This window comes from Paramormyrops kingsleyae, chromosome 8 (assembly GCF_048594095.1).
Source record: "Paramormyrops kingsleyae isolate MSU_618 chromosome 8, PKINGS_0.4, whole genome shotgun sequence".
Taxonomy (NCBI): Eukaryota; Metazoa; Chordata; class Actinopteri; order Osteoglossiformes; family Mormyridae; genus Paramormyrops; species Paramormyrops kingsleyae.
In genome coordinates this window covers 21,933,000-21,960,565 of record NC_132804.1, presented here as the reverse complement: position 1 = coordinate 21,960,565, position 27,566 = coordinate 21,933,000, and the positions used below count along the sequence as shown (strand labels likewise).

The 27,566-nt window shown below is 48.0% G+C and overlaps 1 protein-coding gene across 3 annotated transcripts in view; it reads right to left on the bottom strand.

The window, feature by feature from the left end:
• Positions 1 to 27,300, bottom strand: part of ppp1r16b (protein phosphatase 1, regulatory subunit 16B) — a 35,812-nt gene extending 8,512 nt beyond the window's left edge. For 2 of the 3 annotated variants that reach the window (XR_002836203.2, XM_023795414.2), the window contains exons 1-4: positions 27,100 to 27,300; positions 14,481 to 14,843; positions 4,056 to 4,126; positions 242 to 387 (exon numbers count right to left, since the gene is read on the bottom strand). Coding sequence is in view for 2 of the 3 variants with exons in the window: in XM_023795414.2 (XP_023651182.2) it covers positions 242 to 387; positions 4,056 to 4,126; positions 14,481 to 14,739 (476 nt within the window). In the remaining variant the exon portion in view is untranslated. Of the gene's footprint in view, positions 1 to 241; positions 388 to 4,055; positions 4,127 to 4,639; positions 5,023 to 14,480; positions 14,844 to 27,099 lie in introns of those variants that run through there. The other variant, XM_023795415.2, reaches the window with a different exon arrangement.
• Between the last annotated feature and the right edge of the window lie 266 nt (positions 27,301 to 27,566).

Sequence of the window (27,566 nt, the reverse complement as noted above, 5' to 3'; positions counted from 1 at the left end):
CGGACACACACTGTACCGATTGGTGGTTCCGAGCCCGAAACGGAACCACGGCACAAGCATGTTATATTGGTTTGCAGATGCTTGGACCCAAGGCAGTGGAATGACTTAAATGAGGTATTTGACTACGGCCTGGTGTCCCCAAGCCTTAAACCTCCAAGAGGTTCAAATATCCGTGGTGTTAGCAGCTCAGAACGCTGGCGTGCCGTGTTTAACCAGCAGACGTGGCTTGTAATGGACTCACTGTTGGATGAGGATCTTGACCAGGCCGGCGTGGCCGCAGGTGGCCGAGGCGTGCAGGGGGGTCCACAGCTCGTTGTCCTGAGCGTTGACGGAGGCGCCGTGGGCTAGAAGGATCTTCACCATGTCCTCGTAGTTGTCAATACAGCACTGGAAGGGGGGGGGGGGGGGGGTTGGCAAATTAATAAACAGAGACCACCTGGTTACTAATTGGTTACAGCCAACTATGACTTAGGGAATGCAAATCGCTTATTCTCAGCACAACATGCAGCCAGGAGGCCGACCTGATCTAAAGTTCTGAAGGAGGGGGCGCCCGCCCCCCCACCGCTGACACAGGAAACGCACCCCCGACAAGGCCGGTAGGCACCCACCCCCAGACCCGAAAGACAGAGCAGCAGCGAGGCGGATGTCCTCCTTGCCAGCTTAGTGCCACTCGACAAAGCTAATGTGTCATTTTAGTGGAGAAGCTGAAATGACAGGCGGAGTGAATCAGGCCGCATTGTGAGGCCAAGTCGTAATAATGGCATGCACTTTCACTTTGCTGAAGGATTCTGGGAAAAAATAAATAAACAACCTATAATTAATGGACTGAATATTACAGCATTAAACACAAAAAAGGGGACATTTTTATTATTCAGTCACTCTGAATATAATCGCATGACTACACCGGCATGTTAAATGGCACAGAATGGGGAAGAAAGGGAGAGGGAGAGAGACAGAGAGAGAGAGAGAGAGAGAGAGAGAGAGAAAGCAGGGCAGGCAAATGAAAAGGCCAGGAGAGACGTGTACATTAAGGGATTCTGGGACAGCGAGGAAAGGCAGGCCCAGCTTGTATGAGCACGCACACCGAGCTCGGCGAGGCGAGGCCCCACTTCAGATGACTGCGGAGCACGAGAAACAGAAACACTGTGTTTACTTTCAGCCACCCCCCCCCGACCTTTCGCTTCAGCTCTGTGAGCCATCAGCAGGATGAGCTCTGCCCATCCCGTCTCTCTCGCGCGGATGGCCAGCCTGCGATGTCATCCCCATCTCCCACACTTGCTTTATTCACCAAGTCTGACCACAGCACGCATTCCACCACTAATTCCCTACTAACATCATTTATATTTCTGCAGCGTATCCCCGGAAAGACAAAGCCCTACCCCTAACCCTGACCAAACGCCAGAGATTTCGACTGCAGGTGTACGCCACGGCACTGTAAAAAAAAAAATCTACATTTTCTAGGAAACGAGATTCTGAAGACGTCGGCGACATGCCGCTACACTTTCATTTGCGTAGCACGTCTTCTCCAGGGGTCGTGGGACGATGCCATCATGACGTGTACCGAAAAGCGAAAGCACGTATTTAGTAAGGTTTCTGCTAAAACAACTTGAAATGCTCTACTGAGTATTGTATGAAGTCAAAATAAAAGCAGCATTCAAGTTAATCCCTGACAGAAGTACTCTCCTGCACAAGTGCAGCTCTGTAAGGTAGTTAGCTTCAGTGTATACTTCACTACTATTAAAGGAAGCATGCTTTCCAAGTCAACAAAAAAATAAACATTTTTGCTCTGAGGGCATCTTGTGCACTAATCCTGATAATGTTCCAGTGTTCGGTTAAAAGCTAAACAGGAATCATTAATAAATGAATAAAACACTGCTTAAATAAACCTTTGGTGATCCTTCAGCCAAACACAAATTCAACACAGAATTATGTAGCAATTTATCAGTCACGTAAAAGGGCAATATTGAAGAAAAAAAAAATAGGTCAAGTACGATCATCCTGTTTATACATTAATAAGAGAAGTAGATCCCAAAAGGAACAGAGACATGAGAAAATGAGAAAAAACAAGGTAGTAAAATGCAACTGCTTTAGGGAAATCAACCTAAATAACTGAGCTGAAAGCAGTATGACAATGCATAAAAAGAGAAGTTGAGCTTTGCATTTTTAGCAGTGAGCGCTATTTAAAATAAGGTCATACAGTTGACGGTAAATACATCCTGCATTCTACTGATAGAAATCTAACTGTTCACATCGAAAACGGAATAAAACAACAATAGAACACCAGTTTGAAAGGAAGAATACCTTTACATGAAAATGTATGTGCAACATACTTCCTGCTGTATTAGTTTATCAGAAGTAAACAGGATTAGCGAAGGCAGGATTTGTGTAATCTGACGCATCAAAATAATGAAGAACGATATTACATCTCAAGATAAGCACTAGGAAGATCAGTGGAGCAGATTCAAAAGTGCAAGCTGTCAGGACTCTAGGTTTCGGAGGGACAAAAACTCAAAACGCAAACCCAAACCCCAACTCCCACACACGTCATTAATCCATTTCCCTCCACTGTGATCACCCATTTGGAGGGGGAAAAAAAACACAATGAAATAAAGTAGTAAATAATGGCAGCCTTTCATGGAGTCTCTGGCCAAGCATTCAGACACGCGGGACTGACGGAGAAGCCCATTACGCCTTCATGTGGGGGCAGACAAGCAGGCAATGTTGCGGCCTGGCTCGTGCGTGTGAGCTGGTGCGAGAGTAACAAAACCTGCAATGTTTTCACACTGACTGAAAGCAACGGGTGGGCCACAAAGTATTCCCTTCATTAAAAATCACTCATTAAGTGTAATATAAGCGACGGGGGAGGGGCTAATTTTACCTTTTTGGTTACTGGTTACTGTAGGGTGTGGAATTCACAATGCAGATGGTACAAGGGCAGACAGTGTAAGGTCATCAGTACGGTTTACTTCTACTGTGGGGATGTCAAGCTGAGTCATCTAAGCGAAGAAACTTTACAGCTAAAAGCAGGTTTAAGATGATATCCCTGGTAAAGGGCCCAACAGGGACACATACACCAATAGTATATTTACCTTGGTCAAAATGTGCCTTAGGAAATGTAGTGTTTAATACAGTGGAAGGCTTTACCACTGACGCGTCCCATCTGAAGAGCAGAAGGGTAAGTACCTCGCTCAGGGGGAACGTTCCAGAACTCTTAACTTTCCACCCAGATGGGGCTTTTTCAAAAAACTCCTGTACATCTTACACACATAATGATTTGCAGATGCTGTAAGCTACTAAGGATGACCAACCATGTCAACCATAACGCAGTACAAAGCTAATCCTCAGTAACAATAAAAAGACACTGTTCTTCACTGATAGAAATTCATTTTAAAAAGAACACTATCCTGATGATGAAAATCATGGAAGATAAAAATCACATGGAGCACAGGCTCGTCTGCCCCTAGCCTGCCTGTTCTAACACGTCACCTTGGTAAATGGACCCATTCCGGGGACCTCTGCATGTCGCAGTAAATGCGGCGAAGTCAAACACACAATGGCAGCACCTGAATGGCTCATCACATATGCGACACTGACAACAATCAAGCTACCCATCAAATGTATGGGAAGCCCCCCCCCCTTGCAAGGCACCCACATGAAGATACATCTCGATAGCAGCCCAGGAATGGGGTGGGGTGGGGGGGGGGGGGCGACGCCACAGAGTGATTATGAGATCATGCCAGCTTGAAATGTGACAGGAAGCGAAACGTTGCCCCTCGTCTGCAAGCACCTGGCATCTAGCTTGACAGACCACATGCTTTCCTTGAATTTTTGGTGAACAGTCATATCAAAACCAAGGTCCAAGCAGTAAAGGAAGGTGACTAACGGTGGATCTGAGGTCTCTTAACGGTCTGGTGACTTCACCTCTAAGCTCAGTAACCACCGACTAAAAAGTCCATGGTGATGCGCAGGAGCCAGACGATCCGGAAGGCGTGGGTCAACAGATCAAGCAGGGCAAGGAGCGAGCCCAGGGTGGCGGGGGAGGGGGTGCTTCCTACCTGGTGCAGGGCAGTGAGTCCATCCTCGTTGCAGAGGTCCGGGCTGACATTGTTCTTCAGCAGGTGTCGGACTGGAAGACAGAAGGGAAAACTGAGCGATGGCCATGGAGACACCTCGAGAAGGTCATTATTCAGGAGTCGACATTGACATTTATGTAGTAGAAGCTTCTGTCCTAAACGACAGAAACCCAAGGGGGATGCATGACTTCCTCTGCCCCAAGAAACCCCCCAAGATGCCTGCACTTCTTTCCAAGGACCACCTCAGGACTGAACTCTAAGACCTAAAGGAGGATACATCTCACTAACAATACAAGATAACCCCTGTCGTCTCAAAGGAATCATTATTACTTGTGCAGGGTGTAACATCACTTTATTGTTGCATCGTCTTGTTATTGCCTTTTATAGTTTTACTATCCAAAAATGTGTGTAATTCATGTATAGTTACTCCTTTGTATATCTTTATGTCATGTATTATTTACTTCATATTTGTATTGCATCAGCTTCAGAAGTCACCTACACAATCTTGTTGCGTGTAATTTAATGACAACAAATCCTTTGGTCTCCACCCTCCCAGTAGTCTTTACCTTTTCCTAAAATGGACGCCCTTTCCTCCATGCTGTCCTCCGCCGCTGCCTGCCTGCTTTCCTCAGCTTGCCGGTTCTCCAGCCGTATTAAACGTAAATTCAACACATATCTGTCATGTCACCTGGTGAAACTGCTCTCACTGTTCCCAATGTGAAGAGTCAGACCCCGAGCGTGTGGGAGGGCGGGAGTTTTTGAATTATCATCATCATCCACTGGCAGCATAAGTCCCTCATCGCGGAGGGGTGTACGAGTAGCGGACACAGCATAAGTATGGCGGGTAGCTCTCCGTGACGCCCCCCCCCCCCCCTGCCTGGGAGAAGCTCTGTATCCCAGACCTGGAGATTCGGGATGGTAAGCGGCAAATTCCACATAGCCCTCCCTGTGAAGCCGCCGCCCACATTCCCCACAAACCCCCCCCCCCACCACCACCACAGCCACCCCACTTTCATCTCTGCCCACACTAACCCCCAAAGATCCTTTATGTCAACACACATTCCCCCTGGAGGTATTTGTTTTGCCATCGTCAGCAACCCCCTGACCGCCCCCCAAATAATTAACGTCACACACTATAGTGCTGTTAAAAGACATACACAGAACAGAGACTGATTATAAGCCATTGCGGGGGCTTAATGAACCCCCTCCCAGATAATCTGGGAGATGGCCTCAACCTCCCTAGGGATGGATATCCTCTGAGATTTTAAGCACATTGCAACTCAGCCAACAGATGGTACTGACACACCCCCTGAAATGACAAACAGCCAATCAGGACCCACATCAGAGGAGACAACTTCAGTTACTGGCTATATATATATATATATAGTCAGCTGCTGGGACATCATGTTTGTTTTATTAAGACCTTGAATGTTATCATTAAGCTGTAACCTGGTCTGAAGATGCATATGGACATTCTGCACATCAGAGAACATCTGGATGGGTTTTTAAATGCAAAAATATCTTGCATTAAATTCCCAAGTAATGATCGAGTCATTTCACATCACAGCAGCAGTGTAGATTAACAGTAGCATGATACAAGTTTCGTGTTTTCCAGGTTAATTCACTGATTCGCACGTGCAATTATGCGACTGGATTCCTGATCACGCCAGTCACCCAAGGAAACAGGCCCACCCTCCTGCAGGGAGGAGAACGGGAGGAGGTGACAATGTACTAAACATGTGGGGCCTGGATGGTGCTCACTGGCCTCCGGTAGTCCAACACCAATTCCATTCAAACGCTCGGGTTACACATGCAATAGCGTGATGTCGTGAACCTATTGAAGAGTGTGCCACGTTGCTGGAACCCCCGGGGGTCGCCACGCATGCGGAACCCCGTCGTCTCCTCTCTTGGTTTATGCCTTCACGTTCCTCTCACCTCTCTGGAGAAGGAACATGGGCAGGGTTGGGGGAATAACCCATATCAGTGTACCAGTTGGCACACTCTTACCAGTTGAGCATAAAGAGTCACAGTCACAGAGTACTCAACTGGTTGGTTGAAACAAAGCCTTGGTCTGGATATGTACTTTCTGGACCAGAACTGTCTGTAACGGATTACTTTTGTGAGTAACTTCCCAAACACTGATATGGGTTATTCCAGCTGCCCAGGGACACTTAATGTCATCTGTCAGTTTATCAGCTGCCCACAGACTACCTGAGCCATACAACTGGAGGGAAGGCAAAGGGAGGAGTAAATACATAACAATGACACATGAGCCAGTAATGCATGCTACAGAAAGGAGGCTTCCAGGATTCCAGGCTAGGCGGGCTTATCTAGCACTGTCAATTACCTGAAAGTAGCCAATAGGATGCCGCATGATAACTGACAGAGTAAGAATCACTCTTTTTGGATTTTCTGTATGAATTAAAGTAAAGTAAATGGGAGGTTTGTTGCACAACAGCCCTGAATGTTCATAATGTTGCACTTTCTGGTTACCAAATAGTCTTATTAGGCTCTTGCTTTGTTTGGAAGGTGTTGTGCTGCTCTTGCCCTCACTCCTACACTGCTTATTCTAGTAACTGCATTCTTAGAGGCTTAGAGTTCGTTCCTTGACAGCACATTAGGCACCAGTCAAAAGTTTGAACACACCAAGCCACCTACAAAGGAGAGGGATAGTGTCGCATTACATGATCTGGCCAGCTGACCTAAACCCAGTAGAGATGGTTCTGAAGGCGTTCAACCAGAGAATGAAGGAAAGCGGCCAAACAGTGCTTAGCACATGTATGGGACCTCCTTCAGGAGGCCGCCTCATGGAACTGGTGTAGAGGAGAAAGCAGCCAGTCCCTGGAACAATTAGAGTTAAGGGTCTTGCTCAAGGGCCCAATGGTGGGATCACTTAGTTGATTATGGGATCTGAACCAGCAACCTTCTGAGTCTCAACCCACAGAGCTGCCCCACCCACCAAAATTATTTCTTGTTTAATGCTTTTTTGGTCAGTGCATAACTTCATATGTTATTTTATAGTTTTGATGTCTTTAGAATTATTCTAAAATGTAAAATAGTACAAATAAACATTTTGATGGGTGGGTGTGTCCAAACTTTTGACTGGTATGTTTGCAATGTGCCTCACTTGTATGTCGCTTTGAACAAAAGCATCTGCAAAATAAAAATGAACGTAAATATACAACGATCCATGGATGCAAAAAGGACTGGAACAAATTCACAAGTGTGCAGCATCAAAACCAGAAACAATCAGAATACGTGACTTAGGTTGATTTTTTGAGGGCGATCTAAGGAAGGAGGCGGAGCCTAAATGAGGCCCATGCCTACCAGGCGATTTGCAGTTTTATGATGACAGGTCGGATCAGATTGGTGAAAACTCCCAGGCGGAGCTGTGAAGATCTCAGATGACCACCCACATCGCCAGTCCTTGGCAAATCCCCCACAAAGATGGGTCCACAACCACAAGAACATCCTCTTCCCTTGCAAACATTACTAACTTAGCAAAACAGCCCAAGTGCACTCTGTCCAGGAGTCTGAATAATTCATACGGGCGACACACACCCAGTCCATTTACAGCTCGGCCTTACGGTCGGCACGGGGGCCATGCGGAGCGATTCACTTCCTTACCATCGTGCCCGCCCGCTACCTGGCAATCAGCGCAAACAGCTAACAGTCCATCTAATCAGTCCTCATTTCCTTTTAATGTAAAGGAATAAGCAAACAAAGCAGAGGCAGATTCAGAGGGCAGATTCAAAGAGGGGCAGAGTGAGACAGAGATGATGCAATCGCCTTCAAAGCGATCCCTATCTGTGTCTGAGATGAGCCTCAGGTCCCAGGAGAGCCTCCCGCGATGATTACAGCGGTTATTATTATCATAGCCATTATAGATCCAGCATCATTACTGTTATAATCTGATCTCCAGCAAGTCTTTGTTGGGTGGGGGGGGGGGTACGAAAAAGGAACAATTTGTTGAAATGGCTTTCCGAGGCAATTACGTTGGGTGGGGGGGGGGGGGAGGCGCTTGGCTAGAGATCTCACCAGATAACCAAAACGTCAATCAGCAAAGAGGCCTCACCCTGCCAGACTCTAATTTCTGAGGGGAGGGGGGGAGCATTTCTGGTTTTCAGATGACCAGAAGCCGATAATACTGAAAGTGCAGCTACGGCAGTTGGCAACAGGGCGCGGGGCGGCGGGGCGGCCTCTCGAAGCCGATCGACATGGCGGCGGCAGTGTGCACGAGGACTCACAATCGTTCCCCTTTTAAAATGACATCTTTTTCTGGAAGGAGGAGGAGGAGCGAGAATGAAGGCTAGATAATCAGCAGCACGGAAAGCTATAGCGACGGCACGCACGTTACGCAGCATGAACAGGCACGGGAACACTCACACACACAGGAAAAAGCAGAACTGTATAATTACACACAAAGTTCCAGTGGAAACACTGGATCCCTAAAATTAGACTGCAAAGGCGTTTTAAAAATGCCTTTTGTATTTATACACAATGCCCTTGAGCCATGCCTGAAATAGACAGCAACGTGGGCAGGCTTTTGCTGGAGATGTTGGCTTTAGTAGGACAGTAAAAGCAAGATAAGCCTTATAATTAGCCATGTTCCATTAGTATCTGCAGCGACAGAACAAGTGCTACACACGCGGATTTGCAATCTCAGAAACCCGCAATTTGTAATGTTGTAATTTAACTCGCATTGAGATAACTACTCTTTAAGACGAAAAAAAGTCACAAATTCTCCATTAGAAGCATATAACTGCCCTTTTAAAAATGTAACCGATCTTTCCATTCAATGCAATGCTGTGAGAGAATAGGAGTTTTCGTTCCTTTGTTGTCGAAAATGAGTCTCGGGCCTCATGCCGTTTGAGTCAGGGTTAATGTGCGTCTGCCAGAAGACACAGAGATCAGAAGGTCCCAGTTTCAAAGGAGCATGTCACTGTCAAAAATCCTTGGCCTAGTTTCTGGGGAATGTGATTAGATTTTAATTCCTGAAGCATGACGGATTGGAGCGATAGCGCCACCTTCTGAAGGGAAGCCGGTCAAGCGGACGGGGTTTAGGGCGGTATTCCACAGGTAGGCGTCGGGGCCCCGAGGAATTCTCCATGTCCCCATTCACTGTATACTTCCTTATTTGTCCGTTTGAGGATGGATTTCACTCCGATTGAGTGCCGGAATGACTTGGTCAGCAGGCTGCGACACCCACCACATCCACATCATTCCATTTCTTACTGCCTGGGATCCCTGACAGCCCAGAACATAATAAGTAATGGATGGGTAAACCCTTGAATCGATCTTCCAGGGCAACGCTAGGGCCACGGTCAGCCTGGAATCCCTCCCAGGAAGCACAGGGCCCCAAGCGGGGTGCATCGATTATCCCTACATGGCATTGCATCTCCTCCACCACATAGTTCCACCTCCCATTGCATCTCCGTTCTCTCACTTAATCAAGCCTCATCTACAACCATCTGGACAACTACTATCTACAACTGAATTTGTGCGAGCAGGACATCCTATTCATACCAGGTTATGTCTCAGGCTCCTGGGAACACATCACCCCCAGAAACTCATCTGTTATCTCCGAGACCCAGAAGAATCTGCATGAGTTTGAATAAAGAGCTCCATGTAACTTGTGATCCCAGAGCACAAACCACACTGTCCTCAAAGACTTGGCTCTTTCTTGCTTAGACTACAGTCTGTCTGGTTTTTCAGAGCGTACCATCAGCTGACCTTCTCTCAGCTCATGCAGCTCATAGGAAGCGTTCCCCCTCTGGGGGGGGCACTTCAGCTTTTCCCACCCCCACACCCCTCCCTAACCGCTCTGGCTCAACATAAAGTGCCGCAGGGAGATTTGCTGCGATTTTCTAAAAACGCTGGAGATTATCAAGGTGCCGTATTAAAATGCAGGATTTATATGATGTCTCCAACACTGTGTGATGCATCGCAATGAGCATCAACAAAATAAAACAAAATTAAAAAAAAAAAAAAACATAAGACTGTTATAACAAACGAACAAGCCGTGTTCATCAAAGACTGACTCGGCTACTTCTCATCTGCAGTTTACAGTTTCGTTTATGGCTCCCATTAGTTTCAGCGATACCTCAGCAATTCTGTTCTGAAATACCGCCTACAGCGTCCCAAGCCAGGAAATATTAACCACGTTTAAAGCGCCTTCATCTGGGGAAGACGAAAACAGATGTCAAACTCAAGGAAACCTTCTCAGCCAGAGGCTCCGTACCAAGGACCAAACCTTGTCAACGGAAAATAGCGGTAATGAAAACTGTTACAGCCCAATAGCCCTGAGGACCATCATACAGTGAGAATAATTATCATTAATATTTAAATGGGACATTATTGTCACATGCTCTACCCTGACCTGGGACTCCCTGGAATAACACAGAGCAGAAAGTAAAAGTGCAGTGAGGCCTCCAACCACAGGATGGCACTGTAGAGCATTAGAGACACACATCTGAGCCCTCACCAGCCTCCAGATAAAGCAACATGGGTGTAGCTTGTGGTTTACAGCTTGCTTGTGGTCACAGCACTACCATTTATATGATTTCTCCCATCTAGACCCATAAAAAAGGCAGCCTGACTTTAAAAGTCATTCCCCAGCCCCCCAGGCAAGCCAGCAACCCACTCGGCCAAACGTACACACGAATCGGCGCACATGGCCAGCTGGGGGCCTGGGGCTGACCCTCTCACTGTGGGGGGGGGGGAGGGGGCTCTATAAGCAGCAGGGACACCCTGGTGCCAAACTGCAAGATATCCTTGGATATGCTGGCCAGAGAGGTACACCAATTAGCCCCTCATTAATCAGCACAAATTAGCATAACTGTCAACAAATAAGCACTGGATTCAACCTGCCATAGGCTGCCATATGCGACGGAACACCTGAAAAAAAGTATGATTATTGCTACTAACATTATTAGTGCTGCCACAATGGCCGCTACTAAAACCCTCTAATCATCAATTACAGTAACAGCAAAGCAATTATTACAATCACCATCCAACTGTCCACATCTGGATGATAATTCCATCCCAAATATCACCCGAAATGTCAGCTGCCAGTATCATTTATGAGATTTACAAAAAAAAAGCTTGTTTTCATGCACCATAGATACCTGGCAGATACCACTTTGGAATTTTGCTTATAATATGCAAAAATGTACGTCTGTAGCTCGGACAAAGGAAGCAGAAGGAGCAGAATGTCAATATCCCTCTTCAGCTTGATTTCCCCGCTATTTCTGCTTTCTGACTGATTACCATGAGATTATCTGGGGGGGGGGGGGGGGGGGGAGTACAAAATGGGAAGACTGATAACAAAGGTAAGGGCCAGCTGGCTGGTGTTGGTGTCGAGGATTTCCCTCAGTTTCCGTCGGCAACATGCAGCAGCGAGTTCCACACAAACGTCAGCAGCCCGGCCGGGTTCCCCTGCACAGCCAGGCTGACGGGGGTGTTTCTGTACGCTTTTCAGTGCCGGAGTTCACGGCAGTACTGGGACATTGCTTCTGATCCGCACCATATTGAGACCATTCTAGCAGGTGCTTTCAGAAGTAGACCGTTCTACAGTGACAGGAATATTAATAGATCTTTCTAAAATAGGACGGCCGTACACACACACACACGTCCTTTTTCCCCATTTAAATACCCAGAAGGCTTTGTGGCAGCTGATAGTCCTCTGACGCAACCTAAAATCTACCACGACCGCGTAGGACCAAGTGGCCTTGAATGGCCTAGACGACGCCCTGGGAAATGACACTGTGGAACACTCCGATTTCAGCGTTAAAATGTACAATTGGCAGGTAAGCTTTATTATGTCCGCCTGGATGTTCCCCTCCTCGGGGGCCTCGAGTGTCATCAGGTGCAGCCCAAATTCGATGATCTTCGTCAGCAAAACCGCTCCGCAACCTCCACCTGATCTGGGAAGCTTTGAGGCCTGGAGGGAAAAGAGGAGCCCAAGGCCAAGCAGCTGCCTCTGCAGTGGGGACACGCTCAGGCGTTCGACTTCGCACGTGACTCGTGTCCTTGACAGTGTTCAATGCCCCCCCCCCCACATATAAACATCAAACATCAGTACAGGCTGATGTTTAATAAAGCGTGTGTCGCCCAGGTGGGATACAGCGAAGCGGGACATTTGGCAAGGCAAAGCAGCAAACAGGAATGCTGGCTTTCTGAATGCCAAAGGCAATTAATGCAGGTAGACTGCGACAGGGAGGCGGACAAACGCAAAATGTAATGGTAAGACAGACAGGCGGATGGACAGACAGACAGACAGGAGGACAAGCAGACAGACAGGTCTAATATCTAGGAAACGTGAAGCTCAGTGTAGGGTGTTTCAGGTCCTTTAAAAACCTGACCAGCTTAGTCATCTGGCCAAGAACCATAGTGTCAGTTTTGCTTTCCCAGCAGAGTGTGAACAAAGCTGTGCTAAAAGAAAAAGGAGACCCTACTCAAGCTTGCTATGCTTACATCTTTACCTTGGGAGAAGGACACAAAACTACACATCCCTCTACCACCCCACCAGCGGCCTCCAACGGCCTATTATGTGCCTATTATTTCCACTTTTTTGTCATATTAGCTTCTCCCTTCATTAGATGATGTGTAGCTCCGGCTCCTATGCCGCTTACACTTGTACCTGGGCATTTATTAGAAGCTCAGCATCGCTTCACTCACGCCTAGTCGACCCCTTGACAGCTGTAATGTTTGCAGTGTGCTATTTGCATCACTTGAATGGCACTTTGGACAAATTCGTCTGCTAAATAAAATAAATGTAAAATGTAAATATTAAAGGAGAGGGAGAGCTAGACTTTTAAAATGCATGTTTTACCATGGGCAGATTGATTGGTTTAATGGACATAGACCACATTAGCTTATAGGGGCTGGAAATTGTCCTGGAATGCAGAGGATCAGAAAAAAGAAAATGGATAATTCCCTGTCACAGTGAGGGATCCGGGCCACGGCCGTAAGTGATGGGTCCAGGGATCACAGTCAGGCGTGTGGGTTCATTTGGCCAAAGTCATGGGTAGAGGAGGCCGACAATCAAACATGGGTCCCTTTGTGTTTGTTTGAGAGAACTGGGAACATTTTCTGCATACTGGCACCTCTCATAATCAGAAGGCCGCCAGTTCAAGCCCAGCCTCAGCACATCTGTGGGGCCCTTAACCCCCAGCTCCCGGGGTGCCACAACAGGGGGCTGTCCTTCTCAGCCAGCTTGCCCTCACCAGCAGAGAGCAAGTTGGGGGGGGGGGGCATAAAGAGAATTTCCCCACGGGGATCAATAAAGTATCTATAGCACGCTGAGTACTGGCACCTGTTTGCTAACCCTTCAAGCACTGACCAAAGCTGGACAATGAAAAGCAGTCAGCCTGACTTTAAAAAGGGAACTGAACTATCCAAGGACAAAATAACACTTCCAGTTATATTAGTCAAGCTAATGCCCAGAAACTCTAGGTTTCCTTTTAACTACAACCGGCTTATCTAACACATCTACGGAAGCTTCCCCCACCACTGCGTGCGTCTTCACTGGATTTCAACATGAAATTCCGGCCAGCATTCACACACAAAGTGGCCACTCCTAGCACGTGCAGCAAATCACAGTGACCGTGAACCTGTCTGTCAGCTAGAAGCGACGGCATCAGCACGTAGTCACTGAGCGCAGAACCACGGGGCTGGGGGACCCGGTCCACCGCTGTCACCCGTTTCCTTAGAGACGAAGGGGGAACCTGCATCGCCCGTGACACAGACGTCTGCCACTTTATCAGGCAGGCTGGTTATTCACCAATCGTTTCCGACACACTGACAGGCACAATTATCCTTAGCCGCCTGTCCGAGAATAAAAAATTATCCTTTTTCAGAGCTGCTGTGGATTTATTCCATATATAGCTGTCACTCGGATTAGGGCCTGTTTGGTCAAAACCACCGTAACAAGCCTGTCTAAGATAATTAATAACTGCAGGTGCCTGTCAATACCGAGATTGCAAAGAACGTACTTGTGCTCTTGGCCAGAGTGTCTTTGCTAACTTGCCTTCCAAGAACAAAAAAAAAAAAACAAACTTGAGATGCAATGAATCATGGGATTGTTCTCACTGGTGAGGATGCAACTGCATCCTTAATATTTGGGGCAGGGCAAGAACAACATCCGGGGATTTTTACCGTCCTACATACTTCTGTTCTCGAGTATAGGAACCTTACTTCAGCAATGGAAGATGATGTCAAACGCATATGTGAGAACACAAGAACCCGCAAGTACGCATAGATGATGAACACCCAATCACTGTTTGTTTTTTTTTTCTTTTTTTCATGTTGTTGTCATGTGGTCAAGAGTGTGCAATGTGATTGGTCCATATTCCAGCACAGCACCCGGGGATACTAGGCAAGGCAGGGGAGCCTGCGGATGCTTACCGTCATCGGCGTCATTCCGGGCGGACGCCTCCAGGAGGGCCACGCTGGCGGCAAAGGAGATGCGTCTGCATGCGTCGGTGGCCGCAGTCGGGGGACGGCGCTTATCCGCTCGCCGCTTCTTGCTCTGCATCTCCTTCTCGTAGAGAGCCCATCGTTTCAGCTGCTGAGCCCGGCGCTTCTGCGCCGCTCGCAGCCGCTCCAGGCTGGGCACCTTCTCCAGCTGCTGCAGCTCACCGAGAAGCTCCAGGTGGTTGGCCATGGCTGGGGCCGCGGGCGGGGGGGTGGGGGTCTTAGTGAGGCCTGCTTCTCTTCACACAGCCTCCTCCCATCCTGCCCACAGGCTGAACCTTCACCCCCCGACACCTGTGTCAGAAGTCAAAGAGCACACAAGCTCCATTACGTACTTTATTTAAGGCTACTTTACAAATGAGCTGCTTTATTTACATCCCCAGTTCACATTCAAGAGAAAGTTTGTATATATTGAGTGAAACTGTGGGCTTCACGTATCACAAAAACATCAAAGGCTGGGGGGTGGGGTGGCGGGGGTTCCTGCCCTCAAACAGGAAATACTTCGGAGATATTTCCTCAGAATTTACATTCCTTGGTTATTCGATCATTTTTAATTAAGGGTGCCTGTCGTGCCCAGCCTGCGCCGACATTTTCGTCATTTTCCACCCGTCGGGGCCTCGTACGAAATAAACATCGCGGATGGCGTCTCCCATACATAGGAGCGTCCAAACCAAACACTGCCAGCGAGGCGGGACTTTTTTTTCCAGAGCAAATTAACGGTCCGTGATGTTCTGAAAGCACGTTCATTGCTGTTAATGAACATTACCCGCTCACTTTGCCCACCATTCCGGTACAACCATCGATGGGATTTTATTTTTATTTTTTTTTAATTAGATACCATCGCAGCGAAAACCTTTCGTGCCGTCTGGCAGCGCCGAAAAGGACCGACGCCTCCTATAAAGCCCCAGACACTTTGTGACTGCATCGAAATTTTCCATTCGCTCACATAGGCAGTTTTTCACCTGCTACGCTGTTCTGCAGAAACCGGACAGAGCCGAGCAGCTCGCACTCAATGCTCCGCTAACCACTTCCTGTAACCGCAGCTTCTCACTAGCTGCGCAAAAGCAGCAGCCTCAGCTCTGGGCTCTAAACAAGCTCACCATGTCACGGACAGGTAACTAGATGTCAAACAAACATCTCCCCTTGGGGATCCTGAATCTGAGATGTTAGGCCTCCCTACTAGTGAGCCTAGGTCACCTGTCTGGATATTTACTGTAGAAAGAGAACTTTAGTTCACATCTTACTGGGTGAATAAAAATTCTCTGCTCCCCACTGAAAATAAGTGTACAGTGGTACCTCAGTTCTTGAACTCATTAGAACTCGAATTTCTTAAAACTCGAACCAACCAGTTCGGAAAAAAAATTACCTAGTACTCGATCTGAATCTCAGAAGTCAAACCGTGAACGCCGACCTAAGATAACTTGTACGCGCGGGGAAATGAGTCACACGGCATGTCTCTCAGCGGAAACAAAGGGTAACGCTTCAGTCTCAGCCTCGCATTCGCTGTGATAGCATCGTGCATGTTTACACAAGCTGAGTACATATATTTAGACAGTAAAAATACATTTAGAAAATGATAAACAGTAACAGTAATTATTATTATATAATAAAATACATTTTAAAATAAAGATTTCTTATTAATTATTTTAATATCAATAATAAACCATTAATACATTTAATTATAATAATATTGTTGTGCCGAGTGGGGACGGAACGGAGACAAAGGCGCAGACGTCAGGGTATCGGGGAATACGGGGTTTAATTACAGGTAAGACAGGCAAAACGCAGACGGACAATACAATGACCGGACTGGGGAAACAAACTGAAACGCGGATGAAATACAGAGGACTCATGACAACAAGAAACAGCTGATCACAAGGGGATTCACATGGGGTTAATGAGGGGGCGTGGAACACAGAAGGAGCAGACGATCGGGGCAGGACACATTGTTTTTTTTTTTAACTTTACACATTGTTTGGATACATTTATTTTCTTTACAAATTACTGTTTGAATAAATGTCCTTAGATGTGTTTAGTACAGTATATGCTCTTCTTGTTTTATCCGGTTCATTTTGTGTTTAAATGCTAAAAAAAAAAAAAAAAAAAAACATATTTAGGTGTAACTTTTTGGGGCCGGGAACAATTAATTGGTTTTCCATTATTTCTTATGGGGAAAATTCCATCAGAACCTGAGCTTTTTAGGATTTTATAGGATTCGATCAGGAGTTCTGAACGGATTAAGTTTAAAATTTTTTTTTAATAATAATAACGCATTATTATTCAAGTTCTGAGGTACTACTGTATTTAAGATCTGCCATGTGTTTGGAGATTCACTTTTCTGACCTTAACCTAGTCTTGAATTGCATTGTTTGTATAGTAGAAGCTTATGTTTCTGGATTCATAGTCAGGTCCTTGCCAGGGTTGACATCTAGTACCCTAAAGACCCAAGTCTGAAACTAAAGGGGTCTAGGGGTGTTATTTAAACAACCGTTTGCTAAAAGCGTACTTGCATTCGTTCATGAATCCACTGATTCTGGCATGGAGGCTGTCCATGGGGCAAAAGATTTTAAAAAAAGAAACAGGCTTTTGATCTCAAGCAGAGTTTAACTGCCAGATAATCTATTATACATTTGGTAAGTTTTAGATGTTTTAGAGGGGAAGCCATTTGAAACTCGAGGACATTGTATTGGACCCTTTGCAAATAGAGGACATTGTATTATACTTTATAAATTAAACACAGAGCCATCCTTTGCTGCCACTGCTGTATCTTAATATTAAATCTGATTCACTGATGAGAAAAAAAGTCAGTGGAATTGCTCCTACAACGTATTCCGACATAACAATAGTCACAATAATAAAAAGTGTCATTTAACGAATAAGACACACATTTGACATAGACACATATTTGTTAGACAAATGGTCCGAATAATTAAGGCCACTGACGGAAAAAGTATGTGAACCTCTGCAATTACTGAATCGAGGGTAATTGTATTTACGTGTCCCAATTAATTCACTTGTGAGGCGTGTTAGAAAAGCCGGGTTTATATCAGACTGAAGGACGGTGACACATTCACAGGATGTCAGACGGCATCAGTGAAGAGGCTTCATTTTCATTATCCCACGCAGTGGAGACCAGGGGCTCAGCTGCGGGGGCACCTGACGGTCGCTTTCCCCCCCCCCCCCCCCCCGCACATTCCACTTCAGACGCCCCCCTGGGCCGCCCCGATGACCTCACCACATTGGTGCCATCATGCCCCGGGATGATACGCTACATAGACGTGGGACGACGGGCATAAACAAATGAACGAGAGACGATCGGTTTCCGTCTGTGTGTCACACCGGAATAAAACAGCAAGGAACAGAAAGACACCAAAAGAGTCAGTAAAATACCAAAGGAGTATTATTAGGATGTTTTCACACCTGACTGAAAATAACTCCTGATCGGAATGTTAATCCACGCAGACACTGTGGCCACTTGGCTGTGGACACACTTCTGTGGTAAGATTTGAACCTTTTGTTACCATCTCGTCACCAGTGGTCGGACATTAAAAAATAAAAAAAAAAAGCAAACTAAGCAAACCCCTAGATGAGAGCAGCCCTGAGCACCAGGCACTAAGGGCTCCCTCCCCAGCGTGCAGAAAGGAAGCAGACTTCCTGTCCCAGACAGCAGGCCGTAAGGAGACGAGAGATAAATCTAAACCAGAAGGGGAGGGGTTGGATCAGAGAGGGGGAGGCTGCAGTGTGACATCACAAGCATTTGTCAGATGCAGCCGAGTGGAATCCCCCCCCAAAATCCCTCCCAGCCTTTCCTCCACCCCCATATCCTCCCGCCACCGCTACACATACCCTAAACAGGTATCCAGAATGAGGTAGCAAGAAGCCCAGCACCCCCAGTGGCGGAGGGCTGTGCGACCACCTCCAAGAAGCCAGGGAGGGGCTGCATACTGTGCATAATGCAGCAAACTGCACCACTGGCCAGCCCGCTCCCAGCACACCCCCACAACTGGGCCATGAGCCCTTCAGCGTACCTTAAGAGAAAGAGGGCCGGCCCAACAGCTCTCCAAAAGAGGGAAGTAATAATGCAAGTGTGTACAGCAGAGAAAAAAAACACGTTATACCCGAGTCATCAAAAATAAAGTCATATCCTTTTGTTGTCATTTTAAATATAGGAGGTATGCTTATTTAATGAAGTATTAAGTTTATTATAAACGGATCAGATAACATAATAACAACAAATTAGTGATGAGTCATTTTTACTGTGTACATGCAATCTGGAACTTCCAGGTCAGAATGACGTCATCTGGATGAGGTCAGCAGTAAGAAGGGATGTATGGAGGGAGGGGTATGATCATGATGACGACAACAACAATAACAATGATGAATAATCCGTTCATCTCCACATGCTGCTGATCCAGTACAGGGTGGCGTTCAGCCCGGAGGCAGTATCAGGACGCACACGGAGTGAGGCACGGCAAAAGCGGGACGAAGCGGACATGGAATAGGCCTGCAAAGCGAAGCCGATTCAAAGCAGGCCGGAAAGGCAGGCCGAGAAACCTCTAATGCCTGGAAATACTTCGATCCGGTTCGTTCCCGATTTCCTCCTGGACGCTCAGCCCTGGTCAATTCATATGCGGCTGCATTAGCCGGGTGGCGTATGCTTCCAAACGCCGCTTCGGTTTAAGGTGCTGTTTGCGGTTCTTTTTAATATACGGAGCCCTTGCCAACAGGACTCCCCGGAGACTGCGGGGGAAGGATGCACGCGGCAGAGGGAACCCGACCAGAGTTCACAACTACTGCAGTGGCAGATATAACGGCGATTAACGTCATGATACTCGCAAAGTGAAGTTGGGGAGAGAGCCAGAAATCAGCAATATTATGGGATTAAAAAAAACAACACCCCAGGGTGTGATAAACCTCAAAAAGAGCACGGGGGGGGGGGGGGGGGTAATAAGGGCTACACCATTCCCCCACCTCCCCCCACACAAGGCTAGTCAGATGACCTGACTCCCAGCTTCATATGTTGTGGCAGAGAGAATCCTGGTAGTCTGATGACTTGGGGGGGGGTCAGAGATGGCACTCTGTTAACCCAGCGCCCCTTCAGCCAAGGCTGTTGGCACAATGCCTCCGTACCCCTGTGCCTCCACAGCCCTTAATTCCCCATCTACTTAAACCCAATCCCCCCCCCCCACTCTGATATTCCACTTGATGCATAATCCATCAAAACCAAGGCCTGCTTCTCAGAGAGAGACATGGTTGACATGGTGAGCGCGGGAGAGAGAGGGGGAGGAGGACAGGAACGTGCAGAAATAAGCGGGTCGTACAAGGCGCCGAAAAAGAGCAGGAATCGAGAGCCCGGTCTGTGCATCCCCCCCCGAAGCACGACGGGGTAAAACTTGCCCTGGAAAACGCAGTATCACATCTGGCCTCTTGGCATTAGTGCTTTGTTTACTTTTCCATTTTAACCTGCGAGAAAAGGCGCCTGATTACTGAGCAAGACTGCACTCTTAGATAAATTCATTAGGGTGGGAGCATACATACTAACAGCAAAAATAAACAGGGCTCCGCCATTTTACAGATTTTCTGTTAAGCTTGAGCTATATTACTGTAATCCGGCACACTGTGGAATTCTGGATATACCGCGATATTTCATCATGAGGGACCACCCCCCCAGGCCAATTTTACCTTGAGGGACCTCCCCTCTGCTCTGCAAATTTTAATTGCCATAATTTCAAAATACCACAATAACATTACTCTTGAAAATACCACCAAAATACCATATACTGCGGTACAATGCCTGGACAGTATGATGGTATGAAAAATTAGCTACCTCCTAAACCTTTGCGTATCTAAACTTCTTGTTAGAAGCTTTTTGAATATCAAAGCTGAGGTAGACGGAGTGCAGAAATACTGAGAGAAGTGTCAGCTCTGGCCCAGTGGGATAATCAAAGGAAATCTCAGATGACACCCAGCACAGGTACTTAACAGGCTACTCGGAGAATTTTAAAAATTAATGCAACACTGCGCTATTCATGCTACATGATGAATTATTTGGTAACCAGTTTCAAGCATCAATATTAACATAAAATGTCTCAGGACCTGTCGAGGCTCCTCGTGCTGGAGATATGAGGGCATACAGAATTCCGTTTTGTCGCATTTTGGAGAAATCAGACATCTGGGCAGGACAGGACGTGTCCCCAGTGCAGGGAGATCACAGACCTGTTTAGCCACCGGCTTTGATGTCATGAAACGGGAAGCCGCTGTGCAGAGCTCCAATAGCATCAGCCCCTCCCTCTGAGGTTCAAGACCCCGTCAGTCACATGGTCTCCAGTGAGACACGGAATCAGAGTGACCATTTTTGTTCATCCTTATTTTGGAAACCAAATGGATTCCAGGAATAGCATAAGAGACGCAGATGCTGTCTGCTTGGTTTCATACCTCACTGGTGGCCTGACAGGACTAGCTGGAGGGTTTAAGCAGAGAACCACAGGGTCCCCGAGCGGGCCCCACACTCCTCACCGGATCAGTGGGAAAAAACAGGACAACACAAACGGCCCTATTCCAGCACACAGTATCCCGCTAATTTGTCTAGCCACCCATTACCAACAACGGGGCAAGCCGATTATGACAGAGGAATCCCAAGACACTTCTTGACTGCCGATGGAAAGAGCAGCAGTAGGAGGGGGTAGGACTGGGGGTGGAATTACAGTCCGTGTCCCAGCCTGGGCCGCTATTAGCTTTGCTCTAAAGGATTAATAACTTATTATGAGAAAAATAAACAAAACACATAGGCTTCGATTTCTCTACATGCTATGCTGAGTGCAGACAGCTGACAGAGATGCGTTGCCATGACGAGAGCCGTTATGACATCACAAAGGTCTGCCTTCAGCGCTGTGATGGATCTCTGTCCTCTGCTCCTGCCTCCTCATAGGCAGGTATTTTAAACTGAGAAAACCAGGATAAGTACTGTGGTCATGGGTACACCAGAGGAGCCCCACCTGGGATTATGGGATTGGGTGTATATTGTGTGTAATGTAATTGTGGGTAATGTACTTGTGTTTGTACAGGAACAAACTGTGAAAGCAAATATCCTTATAGGACAATAAAAGCTATCTATCTATCTATAACCACTTAACCATGCCCCCCCCCCCCCAGTCTGCTACAATTTGACATATCAATGGCTTGGATGACATAACCACGCGAAAAACGAACAAGCGTACAGAGAGTTCTGTCAAGTGAAATTCATCCTCTGACCTTTGACCCAGCACTCACACGGCCAGAGAGCGTGTGACCACCCCCCCCCCCCCCCCAACTTGCATCAGACACATAAAGGGCAAGCCTGGGGAGTATCACCTCCTTTTAGGAAAGTGAGAAGCTGATACTGGGAATGGCACATGTTTGGCCATACGGGAGGATATCGGGGAAGCCCATGCAGAGACCCAAAGGCTCCAACCAGCCATCTGAGCAGCAAAGCGTTACACTGAAACAGACAAAACTTCCAAAACGTGGCACCTTTAATGTTCCCGCAAACCGAAGCTCTCATCTTCAAAAACAGGCTTTTACTCAGGCTCCACATCCACCGAAACGGCAAACCTCACACTTTCTTCTTGCTTCGTTCCCTTCCTTCCTCTTTTCTCTTACGGTCTCTTGCACGTCATCCCTCCTTAAATACACGCCCCAGATTTTTGCACGCTGCTACAGAACCAGACCCGTCTGCTCCCGAGGTTCCGGCAACGAACAGGAACAAAAAAACCCAGACAAGTTAGATCATGTTGGGGGGGGGGGGGGGGGGCAGAGGGGGACGCTGGATTACAAGACCTCCACGCCAGTGCTCATCTCTGTTTGTCTCAGGTGGCTCATGGCGGGTAAACAAACCAACCCCCGCCCCCACGGCAATGGCAGACCTCCAATTCCTCTTCAGCCGCAAAGTGCTGGCTCACCCCCAAACCCCACCACGAACACCCCCATCAGCAGCCCCCAACCCCCCAGCTCCTGGGGGAGACCCGGAGCATGTTTCCTCTGACGGCAAAGCGCTCCGGGCCGAATTCTGGGTCACCAGCTCCCCAGCCGTCGCTCCGAAACCGGGGCAGCTATACAAAGACGGCGCCACGAGCCGCTAAAAGCGTAGCCGCGCCACGTGCTCGGTCGGCCCCTCCCTCCAACCCGCCGCGCTCCTGCTCTGCCGCTGCTCTACTGCCTCGTAGGGCCAGACTACCAAGCAGACCATCTATCAACTAACTTATTTTAAAAGCGCGCATTTGGACACTTTGCTGCATTAAACACACGACCTTACTGACACTTACTGTTATGGCTGGAATATCCGGTCGACACCCCTCCCCCTCCCAGCCCTGGAAGCCCCACACAAACACACCATCGCCATGAAGGCTTCCACACGCACATGGCGAGACAACAGCACCTCCAGACCGTACTCATTAAAGACACAAATAAAATAAATCTGTCAACGGCATAAAAGGGCAAACAGTACGTCTATCACAATGCCCATTACGGACGGGCCTCCGCTTAAATTACAGAGCACCTCCGAGGATTCTGGGTGAAAACAAAGAAAAGGAGGCGTGTGACCCGCGATGTGACAGTGCCATTGTCCGGTTAATGTCTGCTTTCATTTCCAGCTGGCCCTTGGGTGTAAACAGCGTGAAACACTCCATTCAGAGAGATCCAGCGATGAGGCGTCATGCCAACTCCCGCCAACACGTGTGTCTGGGTGCGCTCGCACACACACGCGCTGATGCTCACACATGCACATTTCTTTCCAGGCACTTTCTAAACACCTAGGTTCCCCTCCTCGGTCAGTTACATCTGCAATTTTCTGTGTCGAGTGAACCTGTTTCACTCCAAATTAAAACCTTTTTTTTCCACCCTCCTCTGCCTCCCAAACTCACTTCAGAGGGTTCGACGTAGCCTCCAGACGGCTCTTGCTCAATTAATGAAACATCAACAAGCTGCCTCTGCTTTATATGGCGAGGGGGGAAAAAAACACATGAAGAAAAACTGTTAAAACGCGCAGCTAACGAGACACGACACTGCGAGCCGGCTTTTAAAAAAAGGAAAAAGTCGTGTTTCGGATGAATTTCAACACCTTTCGAAGGGTGTCACACGTTTAGAGGAAGAGCCATTCGGGAATTACACATTTTCACGCTTCTTGGAGCTGGAGGGGGGCAGGTCCAGGAAACGGGGGCGCCGTGGAGTCAGAGTGTGGGCCGGACGCCCCGTCGGGTCACTCTAAACACGCGCCTTTCGGACCCGGACGCCCTCTCGTACATTTTTCAGAGGACAAAGATGGCTGTTTGGGGTTGGGGGGGGTGGGTGGATGATGGAAAAGCTAGAAGAAATAACAGAATAAGAGCCCCTCCCAAATATAAACAAAAAACAGAGCGATTATCCACAGGGAGGAGGGGCGACATCCAAAAATGTTATCATCTGAGCAGACAGGAAGTGTCTGCCGATAATGGTTGTGTGAAATAAAGCTGGTGCAACACTATGGACTCATCAAAACACACACACGCGCGCGCGCGCACACACACACACACACACACACACAGTCCTGCTGGTACCACCAAGCACCAAGAACTGCAGCCCACCCTCAGCTCTGATTACAGGATAAACACAGACCCCTTCCCCAAGCGATCAGGGGGGTGGTAGACATCACAGGCCCTTTCCATAGGATATCGGAGGATAAATTTATATCACATGTTCCATCCTCAACTGATTTGGGGGGGGTGTGTGAAAATGACAGCCCCCTCCCCGCAAGCGATCGGGGGCGGGGCTAAACGTCACAGGCCCCTCTCGACACAGCATTTCTGAATGGCATCAGTCAGTACAACCTTCAAAACAGTCTTACAGCCAAAACACATACAGGTAGCAGCTAGCGTTTGCCACTAAGATCTGTGTTTGTTTTTCTAACGTGGTGAGGGTGGACCTGGAACGTCTCCCAATCATAACAGGGGCTGTTCCTCATTGCCACAATGCAGGGAAAGGGCCTTCACAATGGCCCCTGGAAGCCAGCGCCTTCCTGCTATTAGACCTCGTGCCGCCAGTTCCGTGATGCAACTTCCTGCGGCTCGACCGAGCCGTCTCGCTGCGACGACGCAAGCTGAGGGGACCTTAACCACTGCGCCGCCTGCTGCAGGAATGCAGAATAAGGCAGCAGGCAAATGTGAGGTACACAGAGGCTTCTGGAACTGTGTATAACTACCATCGAGTCTCACGTGGGGAGCGGACACAGGCATGCCAGAGGGGGCAACAAAAACTGTGGAATGTGGGCAGGTGTTTCCCTGCGCCGATTACAAAGATAAAAAAAAAAACACACACCACAGCAGATCTCATCCAGTCCCCCCCCCACCCCCACCCCCACCCGGCTCATGACAGCAGAGGGAATCCAGACCGTCATCGGATCATGCTGGCGGGGGAGACGATTGCCTGAAATCGGCCCAAGTCAAAAAGCCTGAAGATTAGCAGCTGCTTACGTTCGCCTAAGCGGACAAGCGATTTAGGTTAACTAGGATACAAGAGCTAATAAATGGAAATAAATGGAGTCCAGCCCAAAGGACGGGCTGGACGGGAGGTGGACATTTCTGTCAGGAACCCACTGTTCACCCCACGCACCCCCCCCCCCAACCCCGACACCCACTGCCACAGTGATGTCTTCAGATACCAGCGGGGTGCGATGGTAACATTTCAGCAGGCGTGCTGATGTACGACACACACACAGGACCCAGTACAAAGGAGCCATTGCGTGTTCTGGACTCACAGTCTCACTCGTTTATTCGCCAGCATAAATATTTAATGTGGGAGCAAAATGACCATGTTACAACACAATTACAACGTGGTAAAATCACAGTATTAGGCACTAAAAAACTCACAGCAGTGAGAGAATTCTTATATTCAGCATTCATGTCATTGTGTCTGCCCATTCCAGTTCAGATCCATGCCCTGTGACGCTGTATATGCCCACAGAGTGAACACAGCATGTGTGGACAGTGCCCCAGTGATGGCAGGTGTCATGGTGTTTGTGTGTCACTAGACTGGAGGACGCATCACGATCGGGCCCTTCCCCAGCTACCGACCCACACCGTCCCTTACAAGCCCCCGAAGCCAGCATGAACTACCTCATTACCGGCCCCCAGACCTCCATTAGAGATAACGGCACAGGGAGGGGAATTAAAAGGCTCTATCCACCACCATCATCAGCTTTAAGTTTAATTTCAGATTACCCAGATATTAAGACCATTTTGCCGCTAAGCCGGGGCGGCACATCACATCACAGTATGACTCGAGGATGTCATTTTTTCAACAATGCGACCAAAAAACAATGCATTTCCACAGACGTCAGTTTTAAATCAGTTACATGTCTTAGCCTTGTATTATGACAGGAAACACAGTTGACCCCTACGCATTTCAGATATTTATAGAAATATAATTCGTGTGCCGCCGAGGGAAAAGAAATCAAGGTGAAATTTCAGCGCGGTTGCAAAACGGGGCACACGTAAACACGGAGTAGGGGAAGAGTAACGCCATTTGCTGGGAGGCTCTCTTACTCCAGTGCCAGGCTAAGGAGGCATCGTGCTCCCTGCACGCCTGTATCCGAGCAGCCAAAAGCGCCTCGCATTTCTGCCGTACTGCGCCTTCTTAGCAGGAGACACCAAGTCATCAGAAAAACTGAATTTACCCGGCTGCGCGTCAAGTAAGAAAATAAAGCGGTCAACTGATCGTCAATGAAAAAAACAGGCCCTTCCAGGAAACATATTTTGAGTTTTCACAAGCTGGCGTTTAAGTCATCCGAAGAGGAGCATTATCCTAAGCAAATACGTCCCGCCAGGAGCACAGAAACGCAGACTGGTATACCATTTTCTCATACAGTAAGCAGTGATGATTAAAGAATTGCCGCGGTGTTCAAGATGGAAAAATACTGTGGTGCTTTTCTAACTCGATCGCAGTTCAGAGGATTTTTACCAGCACTGTGTAATAAGGTGTACGGTGCGTGTGACTGACACACCTGCCAAACTGACACGCGATGATCTCTGCAAAATTATCCGCTTTTAAGCGATCATGCATCCCGCCTCACTTTTAACCAACGTGATGGAAACCTCTGCATCCACCCAAGACCGTTTCATTGTATTTGTTTGTTTTTTCCAGAATCACGTTTATCCTAAGTGTTGCAACAGCTGTCCCGCCTTGTCTGGGGAATCTGGCCCGGGAAGCACGGCGAGTTGTCTGATAGAGACGGCACAGTTAGTGCTACGGGAACAGGGAGGTGAGAGTGTGGATTACCCCCTATACCCTGCACACTCGCGCGCACGCGAACACACACACACACAGGCGCGCACATGCACTCACTCACTCACTCTCTTTCTCTCACACACACACACACATTTACTCACTTTCACACACGCACACGCATGCAGACATGCACACACCCCTCCCAGACGCTTCCATCGTGCAACACTCGGAGACCAGCCTCTGTCCGCCTTTGAAATCAGTCTCCGGGGCGGAGAGAAACCGGACGCGTCCTTCGGATCCCCCTCCGGAAACTCACCGTTGCGCCGCCGTTCGTCGCCTCGCCTCGCCGCCTCACTCGCAGGGACCTGCACGGCTCTGGGAGATGTTCATATTGGTCGGGCCGGAGCAGCCAGTTAACTCGGCTTCACACGGATGCACTACGGGACTGGGGGAGTACAGCCTGAGCGGCTCTCCGGCGAACACGCCAATCGGCACCAAGTCACGCCTCCGGGGCGGAGCGGCCAAGGAAACCGTGGGAGGGACACGAGGAGTGAAAAATGCACACATAACAAACGGAAGACGAGCCGTGGCATCCGTTTTATCTTCTGTAAATGCGGTTGATCGGATACTAAAATGTTTCCACTATGTGTTCATCCCAGTTCAATCATTTAACCGAGATATCAGTAAATCTGCGACAACAGTTTATTGAAGGAGAATAACAAAGATTTCAGAGGACATTCACATGTGTAGAGGAGCTACTTTCAAATGAGGATTGCTGCTAGT